This window comes from Pleurodeles waltl, chromosome 1_2 (genome assembly GCF_031143425.1).
Source record: "Pleurodeles waltl isolate 20211129_DDA chromosome 1_2, aPleWal1.hap1.20221129, whole genome shotgun sequence".
Classification (NCBI taxonomy): domain Eukaryota; kingdom Metazoa; phylum Chordata; class Amphibia; order Caudata; family Salamandridae; genus Pleurodeles; species Pleurodeles waltl.
Genome location: NC_090437.1, coordinates 331224781 through 331237999, shown reverse-complemented (window position 1 = coordinate 331237999; position 13219 = coordinate 331224781). Strand labels below are relative to the sequence as shown.

At 39.2% G+C, this 13219-nt stretch overlaps 1 protein-coding gene across 1 annotated transcript in view; it reads left to right on the top strand.

The window, feature by feature from the left end:
* Positions 1-13219, top strand: part of FOCAD (focadhesin) — a 1081710-nt gene that overhangs the window by 32485 nt on the left and 1036006 nt on the right. The window contains exons 2-3 of the mRNA XM_069239095.1: positions 8069-8157; positions 11870-11944. Coding sequence (XP_069095196.1) covers positions 8101-8157; positions 11870-11944 — 132 coding nt within the window. The 5' untranslated portion in view covers positions 8069-8100. The remainder of the gene's footprint in view (positions 1-8068; positions 8158-11869; positions 11945-13219) is intronic.

Below are 13219 nucleotides of genomic sequence, written 5' to 3'. Positions count from 1 at the left end.
ATTCAATCTCCAGGCCCAGCAGCTGTGTCTCCTGGAGCATCACTATTTTGGCACCTCGCCACCTCAGATATCTGTGAATAGGGAGGCAGACCCCATTCCCCTAAAATTCCAGGACAGAAAGTGCTCCTTCAGAGTCATCCATTGCAATACTAAGCACATCAGGGGCAAACTAGTATCACCTGGCCATTCCCCTCCTCACCCCCCTTCCCCCCACAGCATGCTAGTGCCATTGTAGTACCCAGGACCAATAACAGCAGCTCCAACTGCACACCTCCACACCTAAGAACAGCCAAGCAATGGCCAGCTGCCCAAACCTGTACAACAAAACCATTGTTAGAAAATCACCACCTCCAATTACGCGGTAGGGGTAATCTTTCTGGGGTTAATTAAGGAAAGAGTATGCCTTGAATTCCCAACCCCAGCACGGTTTACTGCAATCACCTATGGTTCAAGCCCCCATAGGCGTGAGTCCTCTGCGGGTCATTTGTGCCATGTCCCCAGTACTAGCATCACTTCTGATCCCCAGCTTCAAGTCTGGGGCCCAAGTCGCCTTCATCAAGGGAGGCCTTGGCTGATACGATACAGACTCCTTCCTGCGCCACGTTAAGAGTCTGCGTAAATCCCTGTCCCACTCATTTATATATTTTCCTTGGCAGTCTGGGGAGTCACTGGGAAGGGTGTCTACTGTAGAATTCCACACCTCTGAGCCAGAGACCACCGAGCCATGCTCTGATGTGGTTCCACCTCCTTCATCTGTGTTTTTTGCATCCGGGCTATTCCTGATCTGTCTGAGAGGGAGAGGGTTTCTTCAGGGGTGACCTTCCCACAGACACCCCTGGGCCAAGGTCTAGATTCAGGGAGTGGTGTACCTGCTGTATATGTCTCAAGCCACGTCCATGCCTCTGTCAGTGTTATGCAGAAGTGAGTAGCCCCAACCAGGATAATCTGTGGTTTTGCAGGGAACATCAGTGAATATGTGTCCCTTCCTCAGAGTGCCTTCTTGATTTCTTGGTTTGATGCCTGCTGTGTCTGCACCTTTGCGGTAAAATCTGAGAAGACCAGGACCTTTTCATGGCCCACCATAAAAGGGCCATTGCTGTGGGCTTTCTGAAGAATAATGTCTCTGCCCTGGTAGTTCAGGAGTTGCATCACCACTGGGCAAGAGGAATAGCCCGGTGCCACTGGGCTAGTTAGCACCCTGTGTGCACTCTCCAGGGCAAACAACGATGTAAGTTGATCAGGGGCTCTCTCTTTTTGGAGTCAGTTCTCTAAAAAGGCCACCATGTCTACTCTCTCAGTGCCTTCTTGGAGCCCCACCACCCGGATATTGTTGCAGCAGTTGTATCCCTCTGCATCTTTGGCTCTTTTCTCGCACCCTCCCGGTTATGACTTGTAGGTTGCGGGACAGTACAGATTCTTCAGGCTTAAGCTCTCCAGCAGTAATTTCTACATCTTTTACATGGTCTACCAGCTTGTGATTTTCTGCCTGCAGCAATCCCAGACCCACTGAGACCGCACTTAAGTCTTGCTACAACATGAACTTAGTGTCTGCTATGGCAGCCAGAACTTTATCCATTGTTTGGAGTGAATTAAGAAGTCAGTAAAACACAGAAAAGTTACTAATTTAGGACAATTGACAATAAGCAACTTTGATCAGATGGTTTCCATCATCTTGCCCGCAGAGAGATGGAAACAATTATGAAGAGGACCAACAAGTAGTGCAGTGGCATAATGCAACATAAAAAAAAGGAGAGAAAGGATGATGGGCCCATACATGATGAAACATATGAACGAGAAGGAGGTGCCCTTGCTATTCTTACTCCGCAACATGGGGTTTGCAAAAGACCATGTGCATGTTTTTCTGTGGTGTTAGACACCCTAGCTGGAGACCTTTCAAATTGTTTGAGAGCTTCCACAGCTGGTGCAGTATCATTACGACAGGCTGAAACTTTCATATTAGGAAATAAATGCCATGTACACATTTCACATGCTGTTGATTTGATTTTGATCAAAACAAAGACACAGCATTGAACTAATGCTCAATTGTTACCACAGTAAAAACTGTTGTTGAAACTTGTAAAATTACACAATCATCCACACATGCAGCAAAGATCATCCCTTCGACCCTGGCCCAGTGCCATCCCTGGAATGCAGTTCCCGGGGTCTCAAGAGACTCACACTTACGACACAAAGCAGCTACAGATTTTCCCAGCAGCCCTGGACATGTAGGACACCAGCCTTCTATTTTACAGGGCTGCTTGTCGATCACCACACAAAGCAGCAACCCCCTTTTCCAAGTCGTCACAGGGTGACGAGTTGGAAAAGGGTGGGGTTAAACCACGCTGCCTGTGAGTAATCATGTGCCAGTAAAAATACCCTATTGCTGCCCCTTCAGCTGCTAGCACAATATAAGGTACTAGTACAGCACAGGCACTGTAAAAGAAAACAAAGGGAGTGTATAAAATAATTGTTTTACATGCACAGGGCACAGTCCAGCTCAAATGAAAGGGTGTGCTAATTGGTAATTTAGTTAATGATGCTGAGTTACGGTACTAAAGGATGCACCGCTGACAAGATTTAATTTTTGAGCTGTCCAGCTGGGGAGAGATGCATTTTTTGATGATGCGTTTGCTGGAAAATCTTTAAAAATGAGTGCAAGTTCATTTTTTGAATGTGGGAGAATGTGATTTAACTGCTTGCTGACAAAGAATTAAAATAGCAACAAGGATACATTTGATACTAACCAAGCACTGGTATGACTAACTGTTCTTTGTAATATAATAAACAATTTAGTGTGATGTCTGAGGTAACTTGCAGGTAAAGCCTTGTAGTAATGGCATACAGTTCAAGCGGAGGTGCACAGCAGTGACCAATGTCATGTATACTGGTTTGCTTACAGCCCAACAAATAAACATTTGTTTGACTTTTTTTTAAGACTGTATTTATAATTTCTGAGTCAGGTTGATTGGTGCAGTTTCATGTTTTCTTTCTCATGAAATTCCTTGTCTCACTAATCTCATAGTAAAGTTCCTTCATTTGAATGACGGAAATATAAATCAATGGCAACTTAATGTTTTCATTCCCTGCTGTTTTGGATAGTGCCCTTGCTTATACGTTTTCCTGGAATGTACTAAGGGACCATAAAGCTTTGGGGATTGGTTCTAACATAAATGCAATGCGAACAATAATGTGTGAATTTTTTGGGAAGTGAAGCGCAATTATACAATTTTATTTTGAAACTTTTGGCTGCTTACATACGGTCTCAAAATAGAGAAGTTGCAAGTGTTTTTCTTTGCATAGGACAGGAAAGAAAATGTTGGGTCCGCAAGATTCCTGCACATAAACGCACAAATTACATTTCTGCGATTTACACTGTGTGCCAACCAACCGGTATTTTGGTGCCTCTCTGAGCTTTGTGCCGTTGCATCCAGATATATTTATTCCTGAAATGATCACATTGTTAAATATTACTGGGCCTGTGGGATTGTTAGTGGTATTCAGAGTGTCTCAATCACTTCTGTTATGTTAAGTCTGTATGACTCCCTTTTTCTCTCCGCATCACGTCCATCTAAATGTCTTGCACCTGGTCTTTTTCCTTTTCAGCACCCTCTTTTCACTCTCTTGTGAATGCACTTTCTCACATCTTCTTTACTTAACCACCCCAAAACACACAGAACACCCACTCACCAATAAACACTACATTCTTTTACTTTTGCCTTGTTACTATTTTGGCAACTGTATACTTCGATCATGCTTATTTTCCCAGAAACACAATTACAATTGGAATGTGTGACCATCGCTCTGTGTGCTCTGCAGAGAGGCCAAAGTTTAGATTACCATGTAGTATGTGCACCTTTTTAATTACGTTGCAGGCACTCTGAGGAACGGACACTGCCCTCTGCCTCAACTCCAGAGCTCTTAGTCGTGGCCTGCAGGTGACACAGTTCAATAATTTACATACAAGAGTATTAAGCTAATCAAACAATTAACTGAAAACTCATAAAACTGTTTTTTTTTTTATCAATGCCCATAAGAACAGTATTTTTGGTCCATTCACCACAGAAATAGTGTTGAAAATTGCACCTATATAAGGCAATTTTTACAAGTCTTCTCGGGTGGGGTGGGGAATACAGGGTAGAATGCCCTAGTGCCCATGACCAACATCAGGCTCTCCTGTGCATAAATAAATTATTTGCTCTTAAGCCGCACCACTTTCAAATTCCACTAGCTGCCACTGTTATTGAATGATATTTGGATGGGACTTGAGGGAAGAATAAGATTGCCTAATGCAATGGTTCAAAATATTGCATTAACCATACGTGGATCCATCCATCTGGGGCGGGACGCAATGTGCAGTCCTTTCTTATATATTGAAGCTGTATGTCAAACATGCATGACTTGTGGACTGCATAATGCTGGAAAGGGAATTGCAACAGAAAGAGGGCATTTATTCAATCTGAGGCACTTTTCAAACATTTGCAAATTGACTAAATTAAGATGCCTCCAACAAGTAAATATCAATATGTATTAGTGGTAGTCTGTATGTTTTCAGGCTGGTTAGAAGCCTAACCTACTAAGTTGAATAATGTAATGAGTGTTGCAAAGAGCTTGCTTAAGGAACTAGTTAAAAGTTTCATGCTGCTTAAGATATTGTCAATCAGTGGGCTCAATTTCTTTTGAACAGAGTGGTGAACTTGGTGACCAAAGCCTTAGCCATCAAGCAGGAGTTCCATTGTGATTATCATACACAAGTAGTGTGGTCTGCACTTGTCCAGCTTTGGCTGCTGAAAGAAGACAAATATTGAAGAAATAACTAAACAAATTAGGGATCAGATCATGCAGACAAGCTCTAATTGAAGCATCTAATCCAAGAAACATCATACTGAATGTTAGGCTCGTCCAATTTTTGTAAATCTTTACTTCCAAAATTTCCACTACCAAACAAGCTATTAGATAGGAATTATGCCAGCGGTTATAAATGCTCCCCACCACGGAGTATGATGAACAAACAGGTCGAAAAGAGGAAGCACTTAGTTATTGTACTTGCGCATCTATCTAATTTTGTAATTAAGTCCTGTATTAGTAAGTGGGGGCAAACCTGCAGAATGTATTAAATTAATTTCATTTTCACAGTTTTATTGCATTATTAATGTTTTATCGCACCAATATTGCTCAGCTTAATTTTAGGTTGAATGAATATTTTAATGGTTTTAATTAACTAATAAAATAAACATTCATCACATCTCTCAAGTAGCGGGTGCAGTGAAACAACGAAATTGCATATCGAAAGCCAAAATTGAGCAAATATGTGCTGAATCAACCCTGACATGGGTGGACGCTCTGCTGTTGTCACTTATAAGTATGCACAGTACAGCTAGTGATCAGGTATAAATTCTGCTGGTGACCAATACTGGAGTAAAATGTACTAAGTATAACAACAGGATATATGCCTTTCATGTGAAGAGGGCACCTGCTTCGACGTGTCCAGAATAGTCTGACCACATTTACTGCAAGCAGTGCATACCGAGGAACCAGATGTAATCTGAGATCAAAAATTCAAAGGAACTATAAAGAGCAAAAAAAAAAAAAGACTCATAAGTGCTAAAAGCTCTGTGAGCCTTATTTCTACACACGTTTGGTAAATAATGGATGGAGAAAGAAAAGAGAAGTTGAAAGAACTAAAGAAACATTTCTACTAAACCTGCTTGTATTATGATATTAATGTTTTTGATGCGTTGCTTAATAGTTTGTGCCATATTCATCTGTGAAACATTAATGCCTGTTATACTGTGTACGCCATCTCACATATTACAAGATGTCCATGATCATCATCATGACAAATATTAAGACAATGATGCTATACAGACTATGGATGCTTATCACAATGAAAGTAATGTTTCAGACAGTTGGATATGTTTGAAACACCCCCGCAACAATAGAAAAAGGAATGCCTTTCTTACATCTTCCTTTGTTATATGATGATTCATGTTTTATTATATAAAAAATAATTATTATTTGGGTTCCAAGAAGCAAACATACTCACACACGAAACCTATATTTAGAGACAGTAATTACACCTGGTTGAAGTAATTATTTACAGAGGCCAGATGATAATATTGTGGAGCATGCAAATATTTGCTAAATGTTACTACCGTGTCTTGGAGATCTAGGGATTTCCTTTTGCTGCTGAATAACTCAGAAGTAGATGATACCAATATTCCATATCTTATATTATCAGCTAGTCCTCCAGGAATATTATGTATACATGCCAACGGGTCACAAACATTACAAAAGCCCGTCACATTAAGGGACAGTGTATGTAATACTGCATTTTCACTTACCTGTAGTTCATGGCCTAGTGTATTTTTATACGCAGGGGATGAAGTCTATTGGATATGTAGAGTGAAAATCTATACCTGGCTACCTTTAAGTTGGGCAGGTCCTTGCCTCCTTGAAATTGTATTTCCCAGTGTCAGACAGAACAAAATAGACAATATGAGGTATTGGATTGTGGATTTTAAACAAATTAGGAAAAAAGGGAACAACTACGCGAAGGTTCGGCGGGAGAAAGTGTTTTTGACCTTGCAAAGGGTCTCTTTATACCTTGGGTAGGAATATCTCAGTTGTATGGAGACCAGGAGAATAGGCAGATTGCTGGAGGCAACAATAAATGAAACATCAGTGGGAATAGCTCACTCTAACAGTAGAAGTAGCTGCAGTACATTGTTACTTTACACAATAGGATGGTTTTAGACATGATATTAGCAGAAAAGGTTGGTGTCTGTATGCTGAATGCTGCACCTTTATTCCTCACAATGTCCCTAATGTCTATAAGGCTATAGAAGATTTTCATCACATAGTGGGAGAAGTACATGCCCTAATGGCAACAACAATCTGGGATAAAATAGGACTGGTTCAAGGGGGTCATGGTAGACAGTCCTTCTTATACGGGTACTAAAAATACTTGGCCTACTCTTTGGGGGGGGGTTTCTGTTAGTGAATTTGTTACAGGGCTGTTTACCATCCTGTATGGCTACATGTTGTCCTCCTATAACTAAGGTGATGATGGCAAGACTAAGGGGCCTACCATTAAGTTGATAATTGTAATGAAATATATATATGATGAAAATAAAAATTGAATAAAGTTGAACAAATGATTGAATATTAGTTCAAAAGGAAGGATTGAGAAATTGAATTTCTATTTTTCATGCAGTTCTCATTTACTCATTTGCCAGACAAATTTTGTATATTCCAGTTCACTAGATGACCTGTCTGCGTGTTTTACTTATTCTGAGAAATGCTCATCTGTTCACATACCACTAACCACCAAATGCTCCTGACACTAAGGAACAGCTGAATAGTGTTATTTCTTCTGTCTTGTACTAGCTCAAGGCTTGTTTCCTTTATAGGAGGGGATAGGTGATGTCGGCTGAAGTCTGCAGGAAATTCTGTTGATTGTTTTGTTTTTACCCTGGAAAGTTCCTGATTAAGCCTTTTTTCATTTATTTTTTAAACTAACGAGGGAAAGAAGAGAAGTCTAAAATTAAGAAGTCCAAAAGTGGTGAATCTGCCAGGAACCTGTATAGCCACATCCTTTTTTAAGGATGTGTGCACCCACTGTGATATTACTTGTTTCCTGACTCATCTGTTTCAATTATAAACAATGGTGTCTTGAACATATACATTGTGTGCATGTTTCATTCAACATAGTTGCTGGTCAAAAGTGTACTGGGTTGTCTGCAGCTGTGCAGATAAATAAATAGATTCTTTTCCACGTCTGCATTCTGTCTCAGTTGTCAGATCAGATCTTAATAAAAAGATTTGAACCATAGCGTATACATTTCCCTAACGTATTCTGATTCTAACATTATCAAGACCTTTATTTAATTTATAGATTTTGCGTTAAAAAGAACAGGTATATTACTAGTCCGTTTCATGTGCAGTAGTCTGTGCTGTGTAACTGGTTCGAATTCTAGTGGTGTGGGGTGAAGGCCACAGTAGGTAATGTATTTTTAAATAAAATAAAATGTACATTTAAAAAAAAAGAAAAATATTATTTATTTCACAGTGGAATCTACCACTGCCAGAGACTAAAGAAAGATGTCAGAAGATCTCAGAAAACGGTTTGAATTTCCAAACACGCTTATTCAGTCACAGGTAAGATTATCAATTTAGTGCAAGGATAGTATATTGAAATATATTGAAAGTATTTTCAAGAAGTTGTGTATTTATATTTTCTTGCTTCTTTTTCCAATATGGTTTGATTACACACTTTCCTGTTCTGTTTGTTGTTACAATTAATAATAGACTTGTAAAGAGGTCCACTCTAAAACATTAATTAACAACTCTTATTCAACCTACACACACTTGTATCTGGATTATCATTGGAACATTGCTGTCTTCTAACACTAGACATTTAAGACGTTCACAAATGATTTGAAATGCTTTTCAACTTACATTCTTGATGGGGCATCTACGTGCAACTGAAAGTTATCAGCATTTTAACCAAGAGTAAGCTACTCTAGGTTTCATAAATATGTGATAAACAGGGAAAATTGACATCTTGGTGGCTTGTCTGGAGAAATGCTGAACAGCCCAGAAACCTATACTGTTCCTCAAGTAGAAACATTCTGCTTTTTTTTTTGTTAGGATTTCCCCTTTAGGTTTGTGTTTCGGATACAACAGCACTCTTGGTGTAGGAAATTCTTTTGTTCCAGGGTTTCTTTTTTTGTGATGATTTCTGCATATGTCAACTTTAACCCTATTTCCCATGTCATTGTGTTGTCTTTTTTTGCCTCATTTGTAAAATTTGCTCTGTGTTCTATTTTCAGAACACAGTGACTGATCTTTTTCTACTGGTCCTATTTAAAGTGTTGTCTCTTAAATATTTTCTCTTGTTCATTCCATACGTGTGGGCATATAGTTCTGCTGCTGTTTCTATTTTGCATGAGCAATCAAATTCAGGACTAGTAATAACATGCTCCTGGAAATTCTCAGGCTATTCTGTACTTAGTCTAATCCTTAGCCCTTTTTTGTTTGCTACCATAGTTGTCTAATATATATATACACTGTTTGCCTGTTGTTCCATTTCTTTAAGATTGTTTCTTATACTATTATTTGTCTATTTTCTAAACAGTTTTGAGGCATCTAATCCTTGAGCAAGCCTGTGTTGTTTTTAAGTATATGTGTAGCTCGTTCCTCAGTCTCTATGATGACCATCAGAAGTGCTGTAACCCTTTTCTAATCTAAGCATAATTGACAGACCACTGGCTTCCTCCACCTATGTCTCTGTTAGTGTGATAATCTGATGCTTCTACATGACTACACCTTCAAAAAGATAATTACCAGCTTATGCTAGTTGGGAACCGAATAATTATGCCTAGCAGAAAAATGCATTCACTTTTCATAAGGTTACCCCTGTAGAACTTTCAAGAGATCCTAACTGGTATGAGTCAACGAAGATACAACCTCTCAGCTCAATTTCATGGCCACCTCAGACCAAAGTGTTGATGCAGTTCTTAATCACATTCATGTTCTTGGTGATTATTGCAGATTTTGGTATCATGCTAGGAGATTTGGATTACAGTGCATTCTGCCTAGTTGCTTGTGGGCTAATCAAGATCTTGCAGTGAGCTTAAAGCCGCCCATTGCTTAGCATTGCTTGGCGTTATTGTCACTCACATTTACTTCTTAATTGATGGCGTTCTTTGACTGTCTTGTCTTTGTCTCCACACTAGATTATAACTTCTTTAGCATCATCTTGGCTGGCTATTTGTGTCCTTCCACTGCTCACTTTTAGGTAACTGATTTTTCTTTTTGGTTAAGCACTTCATCAGCGTGCATGTTTCTCCAGCTCTCTTCCACTTAAGTTTCTCACCCATCTCATGTCAAGTACCTCCCACCATGTTCTGTGTTTGGTCTTGTGGCTACTTGCTCTCTCTCCTCTGTGCCCCGCCCCTCCTCTCAGTGTTACCCTTTCCCTCTTTTGCAGCATATATTTTATTTATTTGATGACCAGACAGAAAATCTGTTTTTTAAATTGACCAATTTAAGTGGCCCCTTCCATCTTAGGTTGGTCAATAAAATATAAAGGATTATAGTGCTGTGTCATTCTGTATGTGCACGCATGTGTGGTGACATGTGCCCCTGTCATGTGACCACCAACAGCAGAGAATGGTATGACCACAAACAACAGATGCGTTGTTGCACCTTGGTTGGCAGGAATAAACAGCGTTGGCTTTAAAGCATTACTTTTTACTGGTGATGTTCCACCCAATAGCATTTGTAAAGCGGTTAGGTCCTTAAGTCGAGATCTACTGGCGTCGGAAATGCTTGTTTTTATTTGTATTTTGATTGTATCATGGTAGCAGTTCTTGGATTTTCATTTGTTCTTAGAAGACGTCATCAGTTCTGCACTGCATTGACGAATAAGTCTGTGGAGATTAGTCTAATTGTGCTGAGGGTGTTTTCAAGTACATTATTTTACTAAATTAGTAGCTGTTTAGTCCTTTTCATTTAGCGAGTGTCAATACAATAAGCAGTGTCTTCATTGTTTATTTTTAATGATAAGAACGTTACTCCCTTAATCCAAATAAGTGGGATCAGCATGTAATGTACTTTTATTCTGTCCAAATTGGAAACCAAATAATTAAATTTTACATTAAGCTATTTTCCTTATTTATGCATGTAAATTCACTATAAATATATATCATGATAGTTAAGTCTCTGGGTGTTAAAGTTAGCTACTCTTCCAAAGCCTTGGAATTATTTTTTGTACTGTCACCCTGCCTCTTCCACTACTTGACTTTATTGATTTATATGTCTCTGAATTATGAAAAAGAAATAAAAATAACATGCATTGTGATGCACAATATATACCTGCAAAATAGATTTAGAATGGGTGTAACAGATCAAGTCTGAAATCACCTACAAAGATTTGAGTATGTATCAAGTTAACCCTGTTAAATGAAATGTGCAGAATTGTCATCCTAGTACCCTGGCAAAGAACACAATTGTAGGCATGCTCTATAAATCCTGAAGTGTATACTCTGGAGCTATGCGGAAAATAAACAACATTTCGAAGAGGTTTGTGATAGAAGCTACTTGGATTTAAGGACAAAATTAGATGTGTGTTGGAAAAGTAAGTTTAGTGGATGGAGCACATTTATTTTTACTGGATTTTCGTACTTTGGATCACTCCCCACTTCGTGGTGGTAATATTTTGCTGTCTGAACTTCCCTGTTCCATTCTTTGCCACCCTGGACAATGCTCCATTAGGCAGGTTACTAGATTCATAATATTTAAAGAAAAAATATCTAGTTTCCAATCGGCTTGTTTCACACTGAGATTAAAAAAAAACACCTGTTGAGACAAAGATATGCAATCTATTGCACTGTTTCAAGTTTATTTCATGAATTGGAACTCCTAAGAGGTCCACATGCATACTAAATACGAAGTGACATAAAACATTAAGAATAACATTTCCTGAATAAGAAAGAAATATCAGTTACGCCATAATTGATACAATCAATACAGTGATACCCCTCAGACAATAAATATCGAAATTTATCACAATGAGCAAAATAAAATATAGACCAGTATAACCGGTTTAAAACGAGGAATTAGCTTCTGTATGCAGTGAGATTCAACCCCAGTAACTCTTTACGAATGAAACCCTAAAGTGCATCAGACAGTGCAAGTCAGTACCCTGAAAGAGACTACACTTGTAAAAAGCCCTAGCAGACATTAATATTTTCTAAAACAGACCGTTGTGCAGTGTACGTTTACATCCCAGAATGTAAGGTGATTTTTAAAAAATCTATTGCACTGACACCGTATGCATTCTCTAATGTTCCCTTCTCTTTTACAGGCTGTTGGTCACCTCATATCTGCTGTACTGAAAGAGAACATTTCTGCTGACAAGATCAAGCAGTCATCTAACCAGGTCAGAATTGACAATGTCGTTTTTCCCCCTGGATTTATAAGCCAAAGGGATACATTTACTTTACTCGGAAAGTCATGGAATAGGAGATTTTGTTTTCTTTTTTTATGCGACAGTGCCACCTTTATCAACTAGTATAAAATGTAAAACCCATTAACCTTAGCTTTAAGAAGACCTTGGTTCTTTATTTTCTGGTATTCTGGAGTGGATAGTATATATCATTCAATTTGGAGCTTACTAATCTTCCTTTGTTTCTGGGATGCAGGTCCCAAGTGCTGTTGATAGGACATGAAATTCCTCTGTAAGAGGAACTAAGAGGACAAAGTATCCCCCTTTTGACATGATGGTGAAAGCACATTACACAAGGCCGGACTGGCTGTACCAGGCATTGGACACTTCCCCAGGAGGCTGAATGGGTAGGGGTCTTATTTTGTTTCTGGAGATCGGTTTTGCAGCAGTGCTGCAGTGTTGGCCACCAGTACCAAGGTCAGCAGGCCTGGCAAGCATAATTGCTAACTATACACTCTAGCTGCAGAGTTCCTGGTATATCCAGCCGTTTTCAGGCAAAAATAAAAGTGTCAAGGTTAATATCATTGGTGATTAATCTTCCTGCTGGAGAGAGATTGGCATTTTGTCTATTAGCAGTTTTGACTCATCTGAAGTAGCGCAGAGGGTTAATATGCCTGCTGCAAAGAACGTGTACTGTGTAGATCACAGAACTGTATTTAATGTGCATAGCTCAGTGGCTTACTGCTTTTGTCACAGAGATCCTCACAATGCTCAGTCTGAATTGTAAGAGTCTGTGCAAAATACTAAGTAACATGATCTCCTTGATTTTCTCTAACTTGATTCATAGAGATCAGGTAGGCTTCATAATGTCCAAAAATACAGTAGTAAATGGTCAGTATCTCATCCATGTTTTGAAGGAATGCTCTGCCACAGGCAGCATTTCCTACTGAGGCCTCAGTAGGCATGGAGCTAATATTTAATATCATGAACTGGGTGCATTTCTTTTTTAGTGCTGGAAGAGATAGAGTTTAGGATAAAGATTTTACAATGAATTGGGCTACTGTACTAACTTGAAGTTACTAGCTTACAGACATAATATAGCACAGTGAGATATGAGCTGCTTTCAGAGGTTTGCATTCAGACTGCACGGTAAAGGTTTGAAAGGTATGTATTTTCCCCAGTCTTTCCTTATCCTAAGGTTGCTAAAATTGATTTGGGGAGAAATACTTTCTCATTAGTAAATCTAACCCCAACTACTGTGGTAGGATT